The sequence below is a fragment of the Dermochelys coriacea genome, chromosome 13, assembly GCF_009764565.3.
Source record: "Dermochelys coriacea isolate rDerCor1 chromosome 13, rDerCor1.pri.v4, whole genome shotgun sequence".
NCBI classification, from domain to species: domain Eukaryota; kingdom Metazoa; phylum Chordata; order Testudines; family Dermochelyidae; genus Dermochelys; species Dermochelys coriacea.
Genome location: NC_050080.1, coordinates 26,986,001 through 27,010,103, shown reverse-complemented (window position 1 = coordinate 27,010,103; position 24,103 = coordinate 26,986,001). Strand labels below are relative to the sequence as shown.

Here is a 24,103-nt window from a genome sequence, read left to right as displayed (position 1 = left end):
GTCTGATGCAGCTGCGGGTGAGTGCTGGCGGGGAAAGGTCCTGCGCTCAGGATAAGAAGCAGGTCGAAGGGATTTCTCCAGCATCATAAGTTTTAATTGCAGATCCCTAGCTTTTCTAGTCCTCGCTGTCAGCTCTTTGCAGTGGTGGCACTTTTGTCCCATGTGTCTCTCTCCCAGACAATGGACACACTGCAAGTGACCATCTGAGACTGGGATTCACCGTCTACAGGTCAGAGAGTGTTTAAAACCTGGAGAATCAGGCATGCCAGAAAGGCTGTTTACAAAGAAGGAATGGGAATAGGCCCTTCCGAGTGTCTCTGGGCTGTGAGGCGGATAGCTGCCTCAGGAGGGAAGAAAAAAAAAAAAGAAAAGAAAAGGTTGGGGGTTTTTTTGGTTGGTTTCAATAGAGAAAAAACAAAGGAAGAAGTAAATGAAGGATAAAACTACGAGGGTTGAACTAAAGGAATAGCAAGGTTTTGATGACACTGCTGTTCTGACCAAAGCCAATGGCAGTAGTGAAGGAACTGGGGGACGGTTGGCTGTGCGCACTGATTAGCCATTCAGAGCGGCGTGAGATGGCTGCCATGTGTGCACGGCCAACCAGGGCACTGCTACTGCAAATCTCCAACTAGAAAGGCAGGGGTGCACAAACAGCTAAAATGGAGCACCCACAGGGACACTCCTCAAAGAACAACAATTGGTACACAGCCCTTGTTAGAGCAGGCTTCTTGCCCGATTGCAAGCAGACAGGTTAAGGTTCACATTCAAGGTTAGCTTTGAAAGCGTTGATTTCAAGTTATTCTAGGGGAACTGATGCACCCCCACTAGATAAGGACACACACTTGCAAAAAATCATCACGCTACCAGCCGAGATCTAAAAAGTCTGTCTTCTCTCGCCACGATCACAAAAGGGATTTTTTAAATGCCTGAACAAGCTAACAGAAAAGTTCTTCCTGGATGGGAGAGTTGTTTTGTTGATTACACACAGAAATTCAAACAAACATGCACTAGATAGTCTGTACAAATCTATCCAATGTTTCTTTTGGTAATACTTTAATTTTACCTACATCTTTCTTTTGTTCCGGCACATTAATGCCAATTCCCAATAACCTCCTTGAAAACCTTCCCCTACCAAGTGCCATGTTTTTTAACTGGGGTTTCTGGTACTAGGCACTGCCCTAAATCAAACATTGATGCAAATTAGTCCTATCTGAGATACATAAAATGAACTGGTTGTGGCTTAATGAGTGGTTAGATCGCAGATCATCTCCTTTATTCAGTTGGTTTTATTGGGTTTTATTACTAGGAATAGCATTACAGGGGGCTTGAAGCTGTGTGCTGAGGGGCGGCATTAAAGTAAGCATAGCCACTGAATGACTTCATATAAAGTTTTTTTTTCCCCCAAGGAGAACGGCAGAGATGCATTCCCCCACTCTTTGGCGTGATTGATCCCCACAAATCTCCTCCCAAAACACTTTTCTTGCTAATTATTTTAAACAGGTGGCAGTGGGAGCTTAGAAGTCCTTCAGCAAACCCTTCATAAACAATTCCATATCTGTTTAATCTATTGACCAAAGGAAAAACCTTTTTGCATTATCACTTCTGGATCTGGTCATATTTCAAAGGTCCAGGGACTTAACAGCAGAATCTCTCTCAAACAACGACCGTCTCGTCTAATTTGCAGGCTTGTTTCCGAAAATTGAGACCAGATGACAGGTTTTTTTTGTAAACTTATGACAGTTGTGAAACGATCCAGATTCCTCCCGCCACCAAGAACAAAGAATCCACTGATCATGTTAACTTGAAAAGAGAAAACCCAGGAGAATTTGTAGCAAATCCAAGTCAGACAGATTTTGCAGAGACGTGGTGGACATTTAAGCAATTAAGACCAGATTGTGGCTAGCTCTGCTCAGGTGTGGAAAGGGGATGGGAGGGTTGGAAGCTTTCCCTCTCCCTTCTCCATCCTGCTCCTCATAGGAGCCAGCTGCAATTAGAGACTCGCACCACTAGCCATCAAAGGGATAGGGGAGAGCTGGGATGAAGCCAGAGACCTACCACTGATCCACTAGCCACTAAAGCAGGGCAGGCACAGACAGAACATGCTACGAACACCTTGACGTGTACAGCATGAACAATTCTACATGAGCCAAAATGAGCCAGGTCATGGATTTAAACCACAGTGTGACCTGGAGTGTTCCTGTCACAAGTTGCGGTCCAACTCTGTTGTAAGCAACATTCTGGCTACAAGAGCAGCCCTACTTCAAAGATTGTCAGTGGTGTATGTTTAGCACCCTTAAAACCAACCACATCCTGGTGCAATGAAGCTCCTTTAAGCAAATACCTGATAAAAGAATTAGTTTGTTCACAGGTAAGATGCCATATGTAAACAAGATGTCTGCCTCCTGATGGATCCATTTTATCAGATTGTTCTCTGCTTCAGGTATTAGAAACACCGACCTCACAAAGCAACTTGTTTCTAAGGATCCCAATCAACATTAACCTAGCCTCAACACCTGTGAGAGAGGGATGCATTGCTCCCATTTAACTGCTGGGGAAATGGAAGCAGAGGATACCCAAGGTCACATGGCAAAACTAGGTCAGAGCAGAGAGTTGAAATTTTTCCTTTTCTTTGCAAAAATGTCACAAATATATAAAAAAAATGTTTTCAAGTTTCCTAAACTGTCCAAATTAGAGATACACACCCTCTCCCCCTCACACTGTGAGACATAACTAGAGTGAGCATATCCTACCCAACAGTCAGGATACTACATGACAACGTCACAGCCTGCTCCCAATCAAAAGTTAAATTGAAAAATTATTTGCCGCTGTGTTTTTAAAAAAAAAAAAAAAATCCAAAAACCATGGTGAAAATGTTTGCAAAAAGCAAAGCACCAGAAATAGATTCATAGATACTAAGGTCAGAGAGACCATTCTGATCATCTAGTCTGACCTCCTGCACAACGCAGGCCACAGAATCTCACCCTTCCACTCCTACAAAAAACCTCACCTATGTCTGAGCTATGGAAGTCCTCAAATCATGGTTTAAAGACTTCAAGGAACAGAGAATCCTCCCTCAAGTGACCATGCTACAGAGGAAGGTGAAAAACCTCCAGGGCCTCTTCCAATCTGCCCTGGAGGAAAATTCTTTCCCGACCCCAAATATGGCGATCAGCTAAACCCTGAGCATATGGGCAAGATTCACCAGCCAGATACTACAGAAAATTCTTTCCTCGGTAACTCAGATCCCACCCATCTAATATCCCATCTCAGGGGATTAGGCCTATTTACCCTGAATATTTAAAGATCAATTAATTACCAAGATCACATTATCCCATCATACCATCTCCTCCATAAACTTACCGAACAGAATCTTAAAGCCAGATAGATCTTTTGCCCCCACTGCTTCCCTTGGAAGGCTATTCCAAAACTTCACTCCTCTGATGGTTAGAAACCTTCATCTAATTTCAAGTCTAAACTTCCTGGTGGCCAGTTTATACTCATTTGTTCTTGTGTCCACATTGGTTCTGAGCTTAAATAATTCCTCTCTCTCTCTCTCTCCGGTATTTATCCCTCTGATATGTTTACAGAGAGCAATCATATCTCCCCTCAACCTTCTTTTGGTTAGGCTAAACAAGCCAAGCTCCTTGAGTCTCCTTTCATAAGACAAGTTTTCCATTCCTCGGATCATCCTAGTAGCTCTTCTCTGTACCTGTTCCAGTTTGAATTCATCCTTTTTAAGCATGGGAGACTCGAACTGCACACAGTATTCCAGGTGAGGTCTCACCAGTGCCTTGTATAATGGTACTAAAACCTCCTTATCCCTACTGGAAATACCTCTCCTGATGCATCCCAAAACCGCATTAGCTTTTTTCACAGCCATATCATATTGGCAGCTCATAGTCATCCTATGATCAACCGATACTCCAAGGTCCTTCTCCTCTTCCATTACTTCTAATTGATGCGTCCCCAGCTTATAACTAAAATTCTTGTTATTAATCCCTAAATGCATAACCTTACACTTTTCACTATTAAATTTCATCCTATTACTATTACTCCAGTTTACAAGGTCATCCAGACCTCCTCTATAATATCCCGATCCTTCTATGAATTGGCAATACCTCCCAGCAATGTAGAAACACTGCAACTAAAGTTTCATACAACTGAAAAATTTGTGAAAATTTTCGTTTTCAAATGTGTGGTTTTGGTGCCAAAAGGTTTGAAAAATGTCAACTAGCTCTAGTTGTAGTTAGGGCTAACTGGATAATATTAGAGAGAGGAAAAGGAGGCAAGCTTTAGGGAGGGGAAATTTCCCTAACAGTGAGCTGGTAGATTGTGCAATGGCCTCCCAAGGAAAGTGTGCAAACCCTACAGGTTTGGTGATTTCACTGAAAATTACCCAAGACTGGAAGATGTACTATGGAACAACCTTGCACTACCCAGCCCTGGGGTAGGTCTCATCCACCTTCTGCTTTGTACAGACATTTTGTCAGCTTCTGAATGAACACATGCCGAAGTTGGACTTTAGCTCTCTAAACTTAGGTTACTTACAAGTCTATTTGAAGGATTGGGTTGGGTTCTCCTGTGCAAGTATATGGAAATAATATTAAAACACTGCACCCTAACCCACCTTCTTTGGCAGGATATGGACTCCCACGGGATACTTGTCAGGATTGGTCCACAGCTCAATCTGCGCCAACACCTGATTGGTGAAGGAGTTGCTCATAACAAAGCTGGGGTGACCCATGGCACAGCCCAAGTTCACAAGTCGGCCTTCTGCTAGAAGTATGATGTGGCGGCCATTCTTCAATGTATACCGGTCCACCTTCACGGGAAACAAAAACAAACACCAATGAGACAGGAGCACGGAGACAGTGTATTCCATCCAAAGTCTGGCAGTCCCCATCCATCCTGCACAGATGACCAGCAGTTAATATTCAACTTAGACTTTGACTGTAACTGAGCTTGACACCACACACCGTCCAAGTCAAAAACATTTGTCTAGCCTCTGTAGTCTGGTCTCACCCAGCATGGAACTTAGCAGCTGCTGCTCATTAAGATTGACTTTGAATCAATCGTTTATCCAGGCCTAGGATTTCTGCATGTCTACTGCCATTGAAGGGGGACTATTCTGGGCTACCTAACAGCACACATCTGACATATGCAGAGCCAGAGTGGTTCTCTGCACACAACCAAACAGGTGCATCTATGCAGTGTGTCAAGACCACCTGCATAGATCTACAGTCTGCCCCCTCTCCCCATCACACCCATCTCGCTACATAGACAAGAAGGCAGTTCCACTTTAGACTGCAAACGCAGTTAGTTTTACTTTCTGGCCCCCCCACCCCACCCAGGGGCAGCTTTCAACTAGATGATGTGGTCTGCCACAAGTCTCTCCCCAGAAACAAGTGATCTTGCAAGTTCATCTGCTGAGAGGAGTGGACAGCAATGTAAGATTGACTGAGATGACGAACAGGGTCTCTGTGCCTGTCCCCAAAAGAATGGGCAAAATCCAGGACTTGTGGTATTTGTCACGTTTCTCAATGCAAGAGGTTTACTGGGTGCCACATGACAGTTTATTCAGGCATCGAGGGCACAAGCTAGTCCTGCTATTCATTTCTGCGTAACAACTTGGCTCCCTCTTTCCTATTGCTTTACCACATCTGGGAACTTACTCCATTAAAGCCAACAGTACAATTCTGACCAATTCTGGATCTCAAAGTTATATTGGTGTCATCTCTGGTCACTGCTCAGGCCTTCTGCTGAGTTAGTACGGAATAGATTGGATCTTTGGTATTTGTCATTGTTTGAAGGGACACTGTCACGTTATAGCTCTTTGCCTATGCTATTAATATATTAAGTTTTTGAAAAGTGAAAGACAAACAGTTTCTTAATATTTACACTTTTTAAAATGTTTGCATTTCACTCAGTTTGCACATAAAACACTTTCCGTTTTGATCCGAGTGCTACCATATACAAGTTTCAAGCCTTCTAAGGCGCAGAGTTAATTTAAACACAACTGTTCTCAGGGGGATTTTTAAAGTTTGAAGAAATATTTCTATTGAGATTTTAAAAAAAGCTTGTTTGTACAAAATATAAACTTTTGCACTAAATTTAAACTAACGTGGTCTCTCCCTTTTCATACAAAGGAATTCCACAGGTTGTATTAAAAACTTTACTGGAGAATAGTGATGTAGCTAGGGCATTCTCTCCCTGTGCTTAAATACTAGAGATATTCTCACTTCAATGCTTTTGTGTAATTTATTTCTTTGTGTGCAAAGTAAATGCAACTCCCTCAAACGGAAGCCCTAAACAGACTGGCCATAAATCTACCTTCCTACTCCAGTTAGGCTGGGTGGAATTAGCAAGACAGTTCTTTAATGCAGCGGTTCTCAAACTGTGGGTCACGACCCCATTTTAATGGGGTGGCCAGGGCTGTCATTAAATTTGCTGGGGCCCAGGGATGAAGCCAAAGTCCAAGACGCACCTCCCAGGGCTGAAGCCCTCAAGCTTGGGTACCTCCCGGGGAGGGGAGAGAGAGGGGCTCAGGCGTCGGTCCCCCTTCCTGGAGTCTTGTAGTAATTTTTTTTGTTGGAAGGGGGTCATGGTGCAATGTTTGAGAAACCCTGATCTAATGCCTAGTTGCAATGTTCCTTCTGGGACAGTAGTTCTCCAGGTGTAATTCGTGGGCCATCACTGATCTGCAGAGCCCTTCCTGGAGTGAAATATGGAGGTGAGAAGGGAGAAGAGGGGATCTATGAAGCACTCATGTGGAATGGCCAACAGAAGGGAACCATTTACAAACTGCTATAGTGCAGGGAAAAGGACCTCTCTTGGCACTTCCCATCCTGGTGCCAGGCAGAAGCTACAGGAAACTGGTAACTACAAAGATGGATGTAGCCCCATGGCTGTACATTCCTCTGACATGCTGTCCCTGTTAAAGCCAGAGGAACCTGGCAAAGGGACAAAGTGATTGATCTCAGGCACTAAAGGCCACATTTTCAGAGGAGCTGAGCATTTGTAAAGATCTTGCCCTAAAGCATTCCAAGTTAGCTAATTGAAAACAGATTTATCACACGCTTAACCACCCTCTCCTAGCGGCCAGTCTACTCTCCAATGGCACTGCAGCAAGAATGATCAGCCAAGCAGTCACTGGCCTGCAGGCTCCTATAGTGCCTAGCATAGGGTTCAGACCACAGCCTTGGGGAACTGCAGCAACAATAGGGTGGAGCTGCAACAGTTACTGCCATATTGCTACTGGACTCCGTTCATGAGTCTTCAGCTCTGGCTGTTTGAACCCCTTTCCTTAGAGGCCTAGCCAAGCTCTCCTAAACAAAACATTTTGTGAAGGAGCTTCACTCTGGATTTTCTGAATTTTAAATTGCTTTTCTCCATCTGATAATAGATTGAACACATGACAACTTCTCTCCTCTGCATGTCCAAGTTCACCTTGCCTACCATTGGGTTTTCCTTCTGCTCTGCTGCTGAGGTGGCAGAACCAGACATGTCAGTCACCAAGCCCAATGGGAACGCACCAAGAGCAGAACCACAGCTGAGCTAAAATCAGAAACATAACTTGTCAACTTCCCACGAACAACTCTACCTATAGAGTACAACACCGTAGATAGCTTCCAATTAACAGGTGAGTCACAGCAGCAAGATGAGACACACCTCTTCCCTAGGTGCCAAGTGTGTCTCTTGTGCAGGATCACAATTCCGAAATCAAGGTTTTACAATTGTGAAACCAAAGAGATGGCCTTGAATATTTACAGGCTGTACCCCGAGGCTCATTTGCCAGGCACACTAAGTTAATAGGTGAGTAGTTGGCCAAGTTGCTACCTTGGACCGAAATGATCGTAGTCCAAGAGACAGATGATGTCTTTATTCTAGAGTTTTTGATCTTTCCTGTAGCATTTTGCTCTTACACCTTCTACTCCTCTTTTATGTTGCACTTTAGCTACCTAAATCAGTGCTTTTAGATGCCTTTTATCTATTAGGTCGAGACTTTCTAAATGCCCAGATTCTTGCCAGGTAAGTCTTGGCTGTACCAGGACATGCAGTGGTGACCAGAGATTTTCCTTGGAATTTTTAGATTTGGTGCAGAATGAGGGGAGAACCCTCTAACACCATGTTCCACATGCTCAGAGTCTTGGCAGAAAGATTCTGTACAGCACAGCAGTGGAATCCCATTAACAATGCCACACAGCCAGACACACTGCGTGCAGAAGAGATGGCTACCAGAAACATTACTTTGAGAGAGAAGAACAGGGAAATCAAAGAATAAGAGTGCATGGTACATATAGTGGTTTGGTTAATTGCATCCAGGACCACATTTAAGTGCCAGGGAGCTGTTCCATGCATTTCCTGGAGATTACTCAGTACTGTTGCCCTTGGGAATCTCTTGACATATGCAGGAAAGGAATTCTCCTAAATTAGTTTACTCTTTGAGGAAACAGCTTAAAAAAAAATGCTTTCTAGCTTTCAGTTGACTTGAGGACAATCAGGAATTTCTGCAGCTCTCTGATTGATACCCTGCCCTGGGACTGAAGTTTGGGGATATTAAGTCAGATTTCCCTCCCAATCCGTCTGGCTTTTCTTTCTCAACACTGAAAAGGTTTCAGTTACTTTTGTGGAACAGGCTTTCATTCCTAGTTGCTCTGCTCAATCTCCAGGATGTCAGCCAGAGTCTGCCCACACCCGAGTGCTCTGCCAGGGCGCTCAGCCACGGCAGGGATAGAACATGGGCAGCATATGACTCGGATGTTTCGACACAGGAAGGGGATATGGAAGTGGCAAAGACAGCTCAATCGGCTGGGGAGCCAGAGCCCTGGGGCCAATAGGGGGCTTCTAGAATCACTGACACACTCTCCGGCTGAATTTTCCTCATTGGTCTGGACGGAAAAGGAAAGACACTGAGGAGACCGGGTGGCTGTGACTGACAGGAAGCTCAAGCCTCCCTCTTGTTGATCCCAGTCCCTTGGGAAAGAAGCAACTCTGTATTTGGCTTGTTGGCAAAGAGGACCCCTGCTGGTTCCAGTCTATCTGGAGAATCCACCTGAGTGCACTGACACCACGTTCCTTTTAGCCTTCCATTTTGCCAATTCACTCTCTATTCGGGGGTTACTGGGGACCCTGATAGATGCCGAGACACGTTTTCCTTTTTCCTCCATTCTCCTGCCTCCTCTTAGCACTGAGCTCAGTCATTACAGAGTCCAACCACAAAGGGCCGATCCTTGCCAGGTGCTGCAGACCCCTGGCTGCTTACTCTGGAGACGGCCCTCTGAAGAATCTGAACAGATGCTCCCAGTATGTCTCAGGCTCTGCAGGTCAGCAGGGCACACGATGACCTGGCTGGATCTTGCCAAGCTAACCGTTAGCTTAGCCTCACGACAACCTCAGAGGCCTCATTCACAGGAGCCCAGAGGAAGGATAAATGCCATTTGTCCTAGCCTCTGATCAGCCAGCTCTATTGGAGGACCCAGCCAGCTTTCGAGAAGTGAGCCAGGCCAGAAGCCAGAGACCATGCCCCATGATGGCACTGCAAACAAACGCCTTTCCAAGCTCACCCCCTCCCAACATTATCAAAGCTGTCTCCGGTAACGAATGGTCTTTATCCAGTTCACAGCCTACACTAGCACCATTGTAAGTTCTGGGTCTCCCTTTCCCAAGGTGGTCACAATACAAAGAACAAGCCAAACCATGGCTTCCTAGCCAAAGATGGCCCTGGTCTAACGGGTACCCATGGTTCCAAATGCCAGGCAATACAACTGTGCATCATTTCTTCTGCCTATTGATCTGATACAGAAGAAAGGAGAACCTGTTCATGTTTCCAACAGCCAGGAGGAAGGCTGGGGGGTCTCCAGTTATGGAAAAGAGTGTCTGAGGGAGAATCAGCCCTCCTATGCATGGAGAAGACACTGATTCTGATTAGTTGCCTCTCTCCCACACTAGATCCTGCTGAGCGCTGATTCACCTGGGGCTTAACGTTCACCGTCTCCACTGCGTTATCGTTTAGCCACTTCGCATCAACTTCCACATCAAAGTGGCCGATGTTACATACGATGGAATCGTCCTTCATCTGCTCGAAGTGTCTGCAACGAGAAACCAGGCTCTGTCACGGAGCAGGGCATCGGAGGGCGATGTTCCACTCCACCCGCGCTGGCTAGCAGCACAGCATCATGCAGGGAGAAAGGGGGAACACAAGGTGAATCCTGAGAAAATGGGTTGGCGGCATCCTGTGGGGACCCAGAGTGTAACCTTGAAAGAGGCTTGGGTGGGGGAGTCACCTCATCAACCACCCCTTGTTAATTTCACCTTATGATGTCAATATTCACAGGCACAAGAGCAGCAAGAGGGCAGTGGGACTGCTCCGGATGGAGGGACTGCAAGCTGGGGCTTGAGGGGAGGGGCCACCAGGATATTTGTCAGGCACGACAGGGGCAATGAGCTTGTTTCATTCCTGCCCCATTAGCTCACAAATGGAATCTCTCTCCTGAGAGCCATGGCAAGATCCTGCAACAGGCAGAACGTTCCCCTGGGCCATCACTATAGCAACATCTGCGAATCACAAACCTTCAACAGAATCAGTCATGTCTCTCCTAATGTTGGGGACAAGAGTAGCAGCGAGAGTCAGAGGCAGGCCAGAGGTTCTGGCCCAGCTTCCTCCCCCAGCTCTGCCCGTGTGCCTCAGTCTTGACATGCATACCCCACCTATTACTCTGGTCCTGGATTCCCCCTTCCCCCCACATCTCTGCCAGTGTCCCTCACCACCAATCCCCAGCACGCCCTGCTATTCCATTCCAGTGTTCCCTATGGCTCCACCAATGCCCCTTGCCCCAGACCACAGCACCCCCTTACTCCTCTTTCCTTGCGCCCCCAAAGAAACCATGATTGGGGCGTTCAAAAATCTCCACTGGAGACCGAAAACCTGACCACCTGTGAACAAAACCCAACCCCGCAGAGCTGAACAGCCAGCCACTGTGCTGCCAAGCAGAGTCATGTCCATATCTGAACACCAGTCAGTTTCCATTCAGCCAGGGAATGGACAGTACCTGCCCTGCACGATATCACTGCATCCAGTGGTGGTGACAAAGATGTTCCCTTCTTTGCAAGCCTCTTCCATGGTCGTAACCTCATAACCTGAAGGTCAAAAGAAAATGGTCATTCTCTGTCCTGGCAAGAGCCTCCTCTCCCAGCCAACGCCAGCACATGAAGGTAAGAAGTTCAGTTCTGATACTAAACAGGAATTCCAGCACAAGAGGTTATCATCCCCCACCTGTTACTCTTTCATCCTGAGTGTCCATGCGATGCAATGATTGACATAATGCCACATTCTCAAAGAAAGATGCATCTGCAATATTTGCAGGCTCCACGTCTGTGAGAGCACAAAGCCCTACGTGTGTATGCGTGGACTCATGCACAGAAGTGGGGTGACTGCACATGGAACAGCCAGGGGGTCCAGGGATCATTGAGTCTGATTTGCTTTCTTTTCACTCTATGAAGCAGGGGCTTCACAAAGGGCTTCACCTTCCTTAAGCAGCCTAGAGCATAATGGAAGTGAATGCTTGGTATTCTCAAGCAGAGAGAGTCCCTTGAAGTCTTAACCCAGAATGGAGGTTAGAGATATCTGAGCAGAAGGAGCTCGCTCAACACCTGTTCAGAAACTGGGCTACAGCATGATGAAGCAGAGAGGGCCTAACCCAAAAGTTTCAACTATGGTGCAACCTCAAATCCAAGTAGCTATTTGGAGAGGAGAACATCAAGCATCCCAACAGAAGCATGTAATTTAACCCATTAATGACTCCTCTCCCAACAATCAGAAGGGAACAGACCGTTATGGGCACCATCACACTAGAGGAGTTGCCTCTGTCAGAGGACTAGGGATATTCATCCTCCTAGTGATTATTGGCCAAACATCACTTAGTACTCTACAAGAGACTACAGAATCCACCAATGGGTGCACCAAGTTCCGAATCCCCCACCCCGACAATCCGCAGCTACTCACCTTCCATGGCTGCCTGCAGCGCGTTGATTGGATCAATTTCCGTGAGGATGACTCTGGCTCCAAAGTTTCTCAAGGCTTGAGCACAACCTTTGCCGACATCACCGTAGCCTGCCACGACGGCCACTTTCCCAGCAATCATGACATCTGTGGCACGCTTAATGCCATCGATAAGGGACTCTCGGCAACCATAAAGGTTATCGAATTTACTCTGGGGAGGAAAGCAGCCGTTTCAGAAGAGCTGAAGCAAACGCTAGGAGACACACGTGCTTCCTATTTACAGAGAAGCTAGGCGAACTTATCAAATACCATGAGGCTGATAGTCGGCTAACTGCCTTTAACCACATCAGTGCAACTGAACATGGGTTTGCTTGAATTCCTTTCACTGGCTTTTGAACCCGGCCCAGATGGCTATAGCAGACATCTGCTGTCAGAACCCTCCTCATCCAGGAGTACTCTAATAAGAGAGATTTTGTGTGTGTATTGCGCCTGTTGGCTAATTCTTGGGCTCCTGAAAACAGCCTCCCTAGGATTACTAAAAGTGACCAACAACAGAATAAAGCATGGGAGCCTGTTGCATACAGAGGCATGGATAGCAAGAGGCGTCTCTCATATGTACACAGCAGGGAGCTGTTGTTCACTCAGATTCCATGTTAAACGTTTGCTACAGAAGCCTACAGATTGTTCCAAATGTCAAGGTGGGACACTGAACAGGCAGCTGTAACAGAACAATCAGCATCAGGGGTGCTGGAACAATTTTTATAGCGGGGGTGCTGAGAGCCATTGAACCAAACTGTAAAGCCTGTACTATAATGGAAACTACTTCAAGCCAGGGGGTGCTGCAGCCTCCCACCTGTAGTTCCAGCACCTATGGTTAGCATGCATGCAGATACTTATAACTCTGCTATCTTTGCAGCAGCATCTTTAAGGAACGTGCATGTGTGCTCTAGAAGTGACAAGCAGCCAAATGCCTGCGTGCATAACTCCAGGATTCCAAGCCACCAGGTCCCAAAGCACATTCCAGTCACTGCTCCCACATCATCTGCAATGAGCTGAATTTTCACATAGTCACCTCAGAGGATACTCAGCCAAGGACAATCAGAGTAAAACTGCTACAAGGTACCATGCAGTCAAAGCAAGAAACCCTGGATTTCATTTCTCTCTCTCCTGCCTTACAAATCAGTGACACGGGTATCTTGGCTGTGAGCAGCCCAACCCTTAATTTAAAACTCAGCTTAGAAACAGAAGACAAACAGTGTCATTTCATGTTTTTATCCTCCTGAGCCTAGTGGGCATTTCTTGCTGAAATGTCTTTCCTTCTTTATGCTCTTTACCTTTTTTTCCCCACCCTGTGGCTCTGTTTTGGCAGGGGAGATGTGAAACTCAATCTGGGCCCTAGATCTCAGTTTGAGAAATTACAGGATGCCAGGAAAGATTCTGGCTGCCAAAGTTTTGCTTTTCTTTAAAGGACATGAATAACGAGATCACAGACGAGAAGATAGAGCCAATGAGAACAAGCCGACTCCAGTCTCCAAGCCTGCCCTCAAAATGCAGTGGTAAGGTTGAATGGCTAGAAGAACCCAAAAGAGGAGATGCATCTTTTACAACTGAATACACACTTCTAGCCTGGCCCCTTCATGTGTGCACATCACCTGGGGGATCACGAACTGTGTACCAAATACTGCACTATTACTGTGCCTTCTGGTCACCTTAGATCTCAACTTACCTTCAACATACAAAATCTGACCTCAATGTAATGTATAGGGATTATAAACCACAGGGAACAGACCTGACATTGTGCATTTGGGAGCATAGAATAGGTGGCTGTTAGTGGAATAAAATCAAGAGATAAATCTAAAGAAGCGTAGCATTTTAGGATGGAAACTATCTTGCAGCCTTAGATATGGTTGACACTACCAGCTACTCACTACATAAGAGGAACATTGTGCTGAAAGGCAAATGCCACATTGCAGTCTTATTCCAGACAAAAATAAAACTAAGTGAAAGTTAAGGATTGTCTGTAACTTACTGCTGCAAGATCTTCCTGCTCAGAATGTTACAGTTAATAGTTGTGAACAAAAGGCGTGGAACTGAGCAATTCAGATGACTAACCCACTATGGCAGAGTGTGGCTCTTTGTCTCCCTCTCGTAGCTTCTCACAGCCAGCTAGGGATGTAAATATTGTTTAAAAACGTTAACCGGTTAAACAATTAACATTATATCATTTATCCGGTTAACCGCTGGGGCTGGAGTCACTCCAGCCAATCCTTTGTGGTCACCAAGCTGATGGAGGCTGTTCTTCAGTTGGGAGAGTGGAGAAAAAGTGGGCCAAGTAATAGTTAAGGGAAGAGGGAATTAATGCCCCATAAGACAGCAAGTTAAGGTCCCGGTTCAGCCACCTTAGAGGGCAACAATACAGTCTGGACAGTGGGACAATAAACTTCCAAGGGAAACCAAATCTATGTAGCTAGTACAAAGCCCTGTTCTTCAAACTCTCCTGAGCCCAATGAGAAGCTTCTCCCTTCCCAAGGGCAGAGGCACAGATGGGGACCCAGCAACACAACCCAACGGGTAAAGCAGTGCTGACATGCAGCTTGGCACTGGGCAGTGCCATTTCTCATGGACAAGCTACAAGTCAAAGATTCTCTGCCCTGCAAACACCCACACTGGGACAGAAAATCAGTATGGGCAAGATTTTCAAACGTATTCAGGTACCTAATGCACCTCACTCCTGATTTCAGTGGGAGTTCGGCACCTAGACGCTTTTGAAAACCCCACTAGATGCCTACCTGCATCTTTAGGCACTTAAATAGCTTTGAAAAACTGGTCCCAAGTTCCCCGCCTCCCTCTAGAGCAGGGGCAGGCAAACTTTTTGGCCTGAGGGCCACATCAGGTTTCCAAAATTGTATGGAGGGCCAGTTAGGGGAGGCTGTACTACCCAAACAGCCAGGTGTGGCCCAACACCCGCTGCTTCTTGTCCCCGATGGCCCCTGCAGGACTCCTGCCCCATCCAGCACCCCCGTCCCCTGACTGCCTCCGGACCCCCCACCCGACTGCCCCCCACCGCCCCATCCAACCCCTCCTCTCATTCCTATCTGCCCCCCCCCAGGAATCCCTGCCCCATCCAATCACCCCTTCTCCCTGTCCCCTGACTGCCCCCAGAACTCCTGCCCTGACTGCCCCCTGCTACCCCATCCAACCCCTACTTCCTGACTGCCCCTCTGGGAGCCCTGTCCCTGTTCGACCCCCTTGTTTCCCGCCCTCTGACCGCTCCAACCCCTATCCACAACCCCGACTCCTGACCACCCCCTCGAACTCTCCTGCCCTCTATCCAACCCTCCCTGCCCCATTACCGCGCTGCCTGGAGCACCAGTGGCTGGCAGCGCTACAGCCACACACTCCGCAGCACAGAGCACCGGGTCAGGCTGAGCTCTGCAGCTGCGCTGCCGCCCAGAGCATTGCGCTAGCGGTGCAGTGAGCTGAGGCTGCAGGGGAGAGGGGACAGTGGGGGGGGGGGGGCAGGGGCTAGCTTCCTGGGTCAGGAGTTCAGGGGCCAGGCAGGAGGGTCCCGCGGGCCGTAGTTTGCCCACCTCTGCTCTAGAGTCACCGCCACAATTCAGAAAAAAGCAAAGCAACACGCACTCACCCCCTGCCCCCCAACCCAACGTCACTTCCAGGAATGGCAGGACAGCTTAACTCCCTTGCCAAACCCTGAGCTTGGACAAGTGACTCTCCTTTGAGAGGCCCGTGGCAGTAGGCAGGAGAGAGACAGCAAGGTGGTCTAGTGAAGCTGGCACTGGACTGGGAGTAGGAAGACCTGGGTTTTAACCTGAGCTCCTCCACTGACCTACGGTGACACCTGAGGTAAGTCTCTTGATTTCCATGTCTCTGTTTTCCCTCCCACCCTTTATCTGTCCTGTCTGTTTAGACCAGTGGTTCTCAACCTGTTTACAACTGTGGGCCGCATATGCGGCTCTCTCTGTGTTACGTGAGCCGCATCCACAATATATATATACTACTTGTATGGCCCTAAGGATGTCACATGGGCCGCAAGCAGCCTGCGGGCTGACAACTACTGGTTTAGACTGTAAGCTCTTCATGGCAAGGACGGTCTCTCACTGTGGGTTGGCACAAGGACTAGCATAATGGAGCCCTGATTGCCACTGACAACTTTGCATGCTGCTGTAACACAAATAAATAAGGGGGAATGCGAATTCTTGGACACAGGCAAGGCACTGGTGATTTATTCTACACCACAATTCTTTTGAAGTTGCAAAAAACACAGAAAGGTTCATTAAGATGCCACACTGCATTAACTCTGACATGTCCCAGGTCCCTTCCACAGCCTCAGCCCACGCACCCCATGTCAAGATTTATTAGCTACCAGGCCTGAGAACAGTCAGCCCCAGTCCGCAAGCAGTCTAGCATAGCACACATACGCCAAGATGCAATGCAGAGCAGCAGACTGCGTGGCATTAGCAGATTGCATATCAATAGAATGGGGGGGGGGGGGGAAGAAGAGTGGCGGAGCGCTGGCTGCATTACCTTGGTGACAGAATCATTGACGTTGATGGCTGGCACTTTCAGGCTCCCACTGGCTTTCATCTTATACAGGTTGTGAACCCCGGTAGTCGTCTCTTCAGAGATGCCTTTAATTCCTGCAGGTGAGACCAGAAGAGCCATGTTGCAAACTGAAATGTCCAGATTCTGTGGCAGGGCCCAGAGTAGCTTCTGGAAGAATTCTGCCAGTGGGGAGGGGTAAGAGACAAGAACCCCTCTCATATGGGACTGTTTGGGTCTTTAAACTCCAGATTTACATCCCTGTGTTTACCTGATCCTCTCCCAGTGTAAACAGATTAAGTACGGTCTTCAGGGGGCAGCAATACTTTCAGCACATAAAGAAGTTACCAAGAAAATAGCTTGAGCAAGTCACAGCTCCCACAAAATAACTTTGCAGATGCCAGCCAGGGATCTCAAGCAGCTGTAGAAGCATTAATGACTTCAGTCTCAACCCCCCTCCGAGGCATTATCCCCTGTTTACAGATACGGAAACGGAGACGCAGCAATTACATGACTTACCCAAGGTGTCACAGGGAGGTTGTGGCAGAGCTAAGAATAGAACCTAGTTTTCCAGCCTCCCAGTCCTGTCCTTCAACCACCAGAACAGGCTCCCCATTGCCAATATCATACATTTCATATAATTCATCCCACAATATTTTACAAACTCTACACACACAAATCCCTTTACCCACCACTGAAATGGAACCACCTCTGGGTTGGAACATGGCAGCTGTTTAACTTATCACAGCAACACTGCACCCTTTAAGACAGAAAGCGAAGAAGAGTACCATACCCGACTAAAACAGCAGACAGGAGATTTAGGGAGAAAGAAAAGGATTTTACATATTGGACAGCCCTACGTCGTGAAAAAGGACTAACACATACATGAAGCATCAGGAGGAGCAAGTTAACTAGAAGCTGGTGGAAAATTTTCTTTGGAAACTTTTTTCCAGCCAACAGATAAGTTTACAAGAAAGCAACCAACGACACCACCTTGCATGTAGCTATTTGAAACATTTTGAACCTTTTTGCAAAGTTTCATTTATAAGTGTCATAAAAACAGTTTCACAAAAACATTTCAAGTGAAAACTTTTTTGTTTCTTTAAAAGTTTCTTTGCAAAATAGTCTTTCCTTTTTTGGCCAGATCTACATTGACCTGACTGGTTTCAGAGTAGCAGCCATGTTAGTCTGTATTCGCAAAAAGAAAAGGAGTACTTGTGGCACCTTAGAGACTAACAAATTTATTAGAGCATAAGCTTTCGTGAGCTACAGCTCACTTCATCGGATGCATTTCCAGGTGAGCTCTTAAGTACCTGGAATAATCGATAGCCTGCACTAAGAAAGCTGCTCAAGACACCTCCCTCTTTAGAGTTGCCCCTGCCATCTCTCCAAACAAATTACCTCCATGTCTCTGGAGCCTCATCTTCCTGCAGTGGAGTTGGGGCAGATCAGTGGTGTAACGGAGACAGGCACTATGTACTGAAGGTGCTTCTACACCATGACCATGGTACCTGAGCACCCTACAGGCTTTGTGTATTTATCCTCACAACACCCACGTGAGGAAGGGAAGTGCTATGATCCACAGGTGACAGATTGGGAACTGAGGACCAGAAAGACTAAGACTATGTCTACACTATGCAGCTTTTAGCAACACGGCTGTGCCACTAAAAGGCGCACAGGGTAGCCACTGTCTGTCGGCAGGAGAGAGCACTCCTGCCAACAAAGTGCTATTCACACCGGCACTTGTCGTTGGCAAAACTTGTGTCTTTCAGGGGTGGTGGTGGTGTTTTTTGTTTTTGTTTTGTTTTTGTTTTTTAAAACACTTCTGAATGACAAAAGTTTTGTCTTTCACTTGCCAGTGTAGACAAAGCCTAAGTGACTTGGCCAAGGTCACACAAGAAGTCTGGGGCAGAAAAGGGAACTGAACCCAGGTCTCAGGACTCCCAGACTAGCTCCCGAACCACCCTTCCTTTTGGCCACCGAGCGGCCAATAATCTGATTCAGGACATGAGTGGCACTGTCAGCAGGCGCAGGTGATGAAAATGTACTATGGGTAGGTCTCCGTGTTTGTCATTCAGGTCGCGGAAGTCACGGATTCTGCGACTTCCCACGACCTCCGTGAAGGCCAGTGTGGCTGACCCCAGGGCTGCCCAAACAGCTGGTTCCGGGACAGCTGCTAAGGTGGCCCTGGGGCCAGCCACACCGGCCTCTGTTGGAACAGCCCCGCAGCCAGCCGCTCCAGCCGCTGCTGGAGTGACCCAGGGCCAGCCACACTGTCTGCTGCTTGGGCGGCCCTGGGCACAGCTAGCCCTTTGGACCGTCAGAGCAGCAGTTCCTGGGCAGTGCAGTGCAGCCGCTTCCCTTGGCAGTCTCCAGCTGGTACTGCAGCTGTCCCTCCCACCCCTGCAGCAGCCCCTCCAGATGCCCTCCACGCCCAGCAGCAGCCCCCTTAAGATTTAGTCAGGGGTATTTTTAGTACAAGTCATGGACAGGTCATAGGCCCGTGAATTTATTGTATCGCCCATGACCTGTCCATGACTTATACTAAAAATACCCATGACTATATCGTAGCCTTAACTGTGGGACAATAAGGAACAGCTTTATTTTGCTCCTTTACGTTTTCCATATGGGAGGGGACCAAAAACTGAAGTCTACAGGCAACCAACTGGCACCTCATGCCCCAAAAGACAGATTCCCCAGGTGACCTGTAACAGAGAAATACAGCAGTCAGGCCATATGATTCCATCAGGATGGGCCTTGCATTGCTAGGTAGTAGCCCTCCATTCAATGACCTATGCTAACTAGAGCAAAACTAGGCGGATTTCAGACTGGTGCTCTCTGAAGCTCAGGAAGCCATGCAGAGATGCTAATCCCACAAGCTCACCAGCCACCTGCACCTCCAGCCAAGAGAACATTCACACGTAGCATTCACAAAACCGGCTTTAAAGAGTACAATTCTTGAGGGAATGAAGCCTAGAGTAAGATTGAGTTATTTTGAAAGGCTGAAGGATGGGACCTGTTTTCCTAGCTGAAGGTCACTCTGGGACAGAAATCTGGATTCACTTAACTCACTGGGATTAAATTTCAACACCTTGATCTCAAATTGCTCCCCAGGGCAGCAAACACCACATGTTTGCCTGCTGTGGGACCCTGCTCAGGCTTTAGCAGTAAAAGGATCATGCTGACAAGGGCAGTCCAGAAAACATCTCAGTTAGATAGTAAAATAACCTGGCTCCTCTTAAGCAATTAAACAAACCAGTGGCTGGCTGGCAAGAGGGATAGTCTAATGGTGCAACGCTCCTTTCCCAGGCAGTATTTCTGATGGAGATCACATTGTCTTTGAGGTTTTTGTTGTCCCTCCTCCCCCATTTAGAGATTCATGGCCTATGTGAGTCCCCATTCCAAGCGAGTGTGACAGAGTCCTTCTGGGGGTGGGGAGGGTTACAACTGGACAGCAAGTCCACCTGGGCCTGGTGAGGAGAGGTCCTGGAGGGCAGTGGGAGCTGGAGAATGAGCCTACCCCACACTCACTCTCAGACAACAGCTCCCGCGTCCTAGGGGCTGGGCTCGGCTTCCCACTCCAGGCATATGGGGTGCAGCACGGCTCAGGTCTGGCCTGGCTACCCCACCTTCATGATGACGGAAGGGCAGCCAGTCCAAACCCAAGAAGCACTGTGACCCGGCAGATCGGGGATTTGTTATTTTATTTTGTTTGGTTTTTTTAGCACAGGGATCTACCCAGCACCAGTCAGGTCCTTGTGCCCCTCAGATACTCTCCTCATGGTCCACAGTTTGAAAACTCTGCTCAACTTGACTGAGCAGGGGCCTGGGAATCAGGAACACCAAGGTTCTAACTTGTTTCGTCACCAATTCAGTGGCCGTGCTCTAGACACCTAACCTCAGTTTTCACCTGTGCAAAGAGGAAGACATGCCTCATAGTGACGTTTCTAAGGACTGGTTCAAGGTCTTGGAAGGTGATTTGAAAGGATAAAGTGCTATGCAAATGCTAAATATTCCAACACATCCTTAACACATGATTCAAATCAATGAATGGGTCACTACTCAGGTTTCCTCAGTAGAAATAACTGAGTTCACATGTGCCAGAACCAGAGTGGCCTTTTCTTTCCCTACAGACTTTAGCTATTTCACTAAACATCAGATCCATGGGAATTATACTCAAAGGCACAAGGCCAGATTAAAGATCAACACCAGCAGGCTCTATGAGCCATACAGGGGAACATTTCCAAGTGCACCCAAGTCACTTAGGAGCCTAAATTTCATTGAAAGTCAATAAGACTTGGGCTCTTAAGACACAGAGGCACTTTTGAAAGTTTTACCCACAAGGCTTAGTTTTTAATTCGAAATTTCAAGCCCGTGGGATTTTTTTTTTTTTATTGTGATGTTCTAAAACTCTGGGGAAAAGGAATTCTGTGAAGTGAGACTGACAAGCCACTAGCGTCTGGGAAAAAGACAGTGACTTGATTAGGTTTGGCACATTTATTCCATCTAAATGAATGGAGCTGGAGACAGTCAATATGACTGCTGCTGACCCAGGAAAGAAACAGTGCTTTGACCATTGCTTATCCTGAGGCCCAGCGACCAGCCATGGCAGATTTACAGAGAAGCACAGACACTTACCTTTGAAAAGACAGCTTCTTCCATCCTCTCGGATGGCAAGTAGAGCAAGGTCCTGGCAATCAGGAGCAGTGGTGTAAATGCAACACAAGGAGTGGGAATAAAGCTAGTGAGCTGCCAGGCCCCCAGGATGGAGCGATGGGCTTTGCTCACTCTCAGCTGCCTACAGAAGCTGTGAGAGTGGGAGGTTCACGAGATTAGTGACAGCACAGAGTATTCCAGGCAGAGGTCACACTGTGAGGGAGGAACTGGTAGGAGGAGCAGAAGTGGTGAGATAGGCCAGGGACACTTCTCCGGCTCCTGGAAGGAACAGCCTGGAGTGGCTCCAACAGCATCGGCTGCAGCCAGCCTGCCAGGCTCCTGGAAGGAAGTTTGTAGCCAGGGGTCAGACTGGGGGAAAAGAGGAAGTGGTACTCTTCCCAGCTTCGCCCAAATGGAACTCCGTTCACAATCCATTGTGGAGACGCTCACAATATGGCCACATATGTTCTCTGGGCTCCCCCTCACCGGGGTCCAAATACATCCATGGGCTTTGCTGGGCTCCTCAGGCAAAGCCCTGTTGGGCTTTCAGGGTATGGCTCCCCTGTGAAAGGGCTCAGATATCCCACCGGCATGGGCGGCAGGTGAATGCGCTCTTGGGGGAGGCTCGCCCTCGGCCCCACGCCTTCTGTTCCCCCGCTGGAGCTTGGAGCACACCGCTCTCCCATGTGGCCGCCGGCCCCCCACATGCCCCCAGTGGGTGGCATGGCCGGAGCACTCCCAGCCCCAGTGCTGGGCGGGTGGGTGGCACAGCTGGAGCATCCGTGGCCCTAGCGTGGTCTTGCGTACCATGGCCCCCTGCCTGCCTGCCCCAGCCTCTCAGCCACAGAAATGAGCAGCAGGCAGAAGGGGGCCTGGTGAAGCATGGGTGGGGCTATGCTAGGCTGTTTGGGGAGGCATGGCCTCCCCCTGCCTATGATACCCGCTGCCCATGCCCACTGGGCTCTGCTAGGATCCTTGAGCTTGGCTGCTTCTTCACTCAGGCTGAAAACAACAACTGTCCCACCAAGTCCACTCCCTGGCAATGCCACAATGAGCATTCACTCTCAGAAGATTGTGCAGATCTGCACAAGAGCATCTTCCTTTGCCACTCAGACATGCTCTGATGAAAGAGGGGTCAGTCGCACAAGACCAGCTGAACCCGAGCCACGGATGTAACAAAGGCTGAGGCAGAGAGGGGAGGAGAGAGCAGGGATGTGGCAGGAAAAGGAAGTAAAGAAGAATCCTAGAGAATTCTCAACAGAATTGAGTTAAATGAGGCACCCTTCATGTAGAAGAACCCAGTGTTTATATGCAAGATCTCCATGAGGTTCTCTTTAAGGGGGGGATGAAGTCAATGATACATAGACCAATTGCCAGCACTGTAGTTTAGACCAGAAGCAAAGGTCTTCTCCTCGCCCCAACATCTGTGGAACACCTGTTACAAAAACAGAGGTTAGCTATTGCCTGGAGTATTCCCCCACTTCAAAAGAAGGAAAGCCAGCAGTGTAATATGCATGTATCTTATGAAGTGGAAAATTCTGCTAACAAATCAAATTTTTCACAGCCCTCGTTTCTGCCACAAATGGAAGTGAAATTGCATAAAATCAAAATGTACTGCAGATTTCCCTCTCACTGCAATCACAAGGGATTCATAAATCAAGACTCTGAGCAGCCCTACCTGAACCTTAGTCTGAGCCATAGCTCAGCAGACACAATAATGGGCAGTGCAACGCTGCCTTCTAGGGTTCCTTTGCAGAGGGACTTTTCTCTTTTTTCCCCCCCCTTTTCTTTTTTTTTTTTGGGGGGGGGGGGGTCCCAGTGCTAAAAACACACAAAAGTTTGTGCAAAAAAGTTCAAGACATTGCCAAATGGCTTCAGGACTCCACTTGCACATATGATGGAACAAGAGCTATAACACCCAAGTACCTCCAGGGATGCAACCTTGCATTTATGATGTTGGAGATGCTAATGCAAAGACACATCTGTCATAACTTCACTGGAAGATCATGGAAAGAAAACATGCAAATATGGGGAACTGCTGCTTAAACTCAGATTTGGGTAAGAAAGAGCAAGCAGGAAAGAAGGAAGTGAGCAACAAAGAATTCATGATGCAGAGATGGGTTTCAATGCTTTCCCCAGTGAGAAAGGGCCAAACTCGGAGGAATCCAAACAAGTCTAAATCAAGGAAGAACCTAAAACAATATCCACTAAACATTGATGGGACCGGAAGAAAGTAAATTTATACCACTATAGGGCTCATTTACGTCAGCAAGTTTCAACAGTTTAACTTCAGGTGTTCTTTTCAACTCATTTAGTTGAACCGGAGCAAAGGGCTGCATGGACACTTGTTTTGGTTTAAAACTAGACTTATTTCTAGTAAGTTTTAAACAGATCAGGAATCACGATAAGCTAAACCAAAATAAACCACTCTAACCACAATCAGAGCATCTGCACAGCAGTTCGCACCAGTTTTGCTAAACCAGTTTGGAAAACGACGCAAGTTAAACTGGTGTATGCAGAGGATGCCTTGGACTCTCCCAGGGTCAAATTCAGAGATGATGAGCAAGTTAGATCCCCTGGCATTAAACCAGACCCAACTAAAGCTGAAGTGGAATGAGTAACTCCCACTCTTTCTATAAACTTCTAGCTGACGTACACCTCATCTGAAAGAGGCCATCTCACTTCATATCTACACCTGCACCAACGCCAGTTATGATGTCCTTACACCTTAATCTTAGCATTTTTGTTCCCGCACTAGCAAGGCTATCAGAATCCTGGCTTCTTTCTGCGCTAGCCTTATCCTTTCATGTTCCCAGAGGGCACTTTGATTTAATTGTGGTGTCAGGGTGTTGAAGCATCTGGTGCAGCCTGGAGAGGAAATGGATGGGG

The 24,103-nt window shown here is 47.5% G+C and overlaps 1 protein-coding gene across 2 annotated transcripts in view; it reads right to left on the bottom strand.

Moving 5' to 3' along the window:
* The window catches only part of AHCY (adenosylhomocysteinase), a 54,399-nt gene that overhangs the window by 11,106 nt on the left and 19,190 nt on the right, over positions 1-24,103 (bottom strand). The window contains exons 5-10 of one of the 2 annotated variants that reach the window (XM_038369742.2): positions 16,544-16,656; positions 12,002-12,209; positions 11,049-11,136; positions 9,971-10,088; positions 4,624-4,822; positions 3,453-3,458 (exon numbers count right to left, since the gene is read on the bottom strand). In XM_038369742.2, the coding sequence (XP_038225670.1) occupies positions 3,453-3,458; positions 4,624-4,822; positions 9,971-10,088; positions 11,049-11,136; positions 12,002-12,209; positions 16,544-16,656 (732 nt within the window). The remainder of the gene's footprint in view (positions 1-3,452; positions 3,459-4,623; positions 4,823-9,970; positions 10,089-11,048; positions 11,137-12,001; positions 12,210-16,543; positions 16,657-24,103) is intronic. The other variant, XM_038369741.2, reaches the window with a different exon arrangement.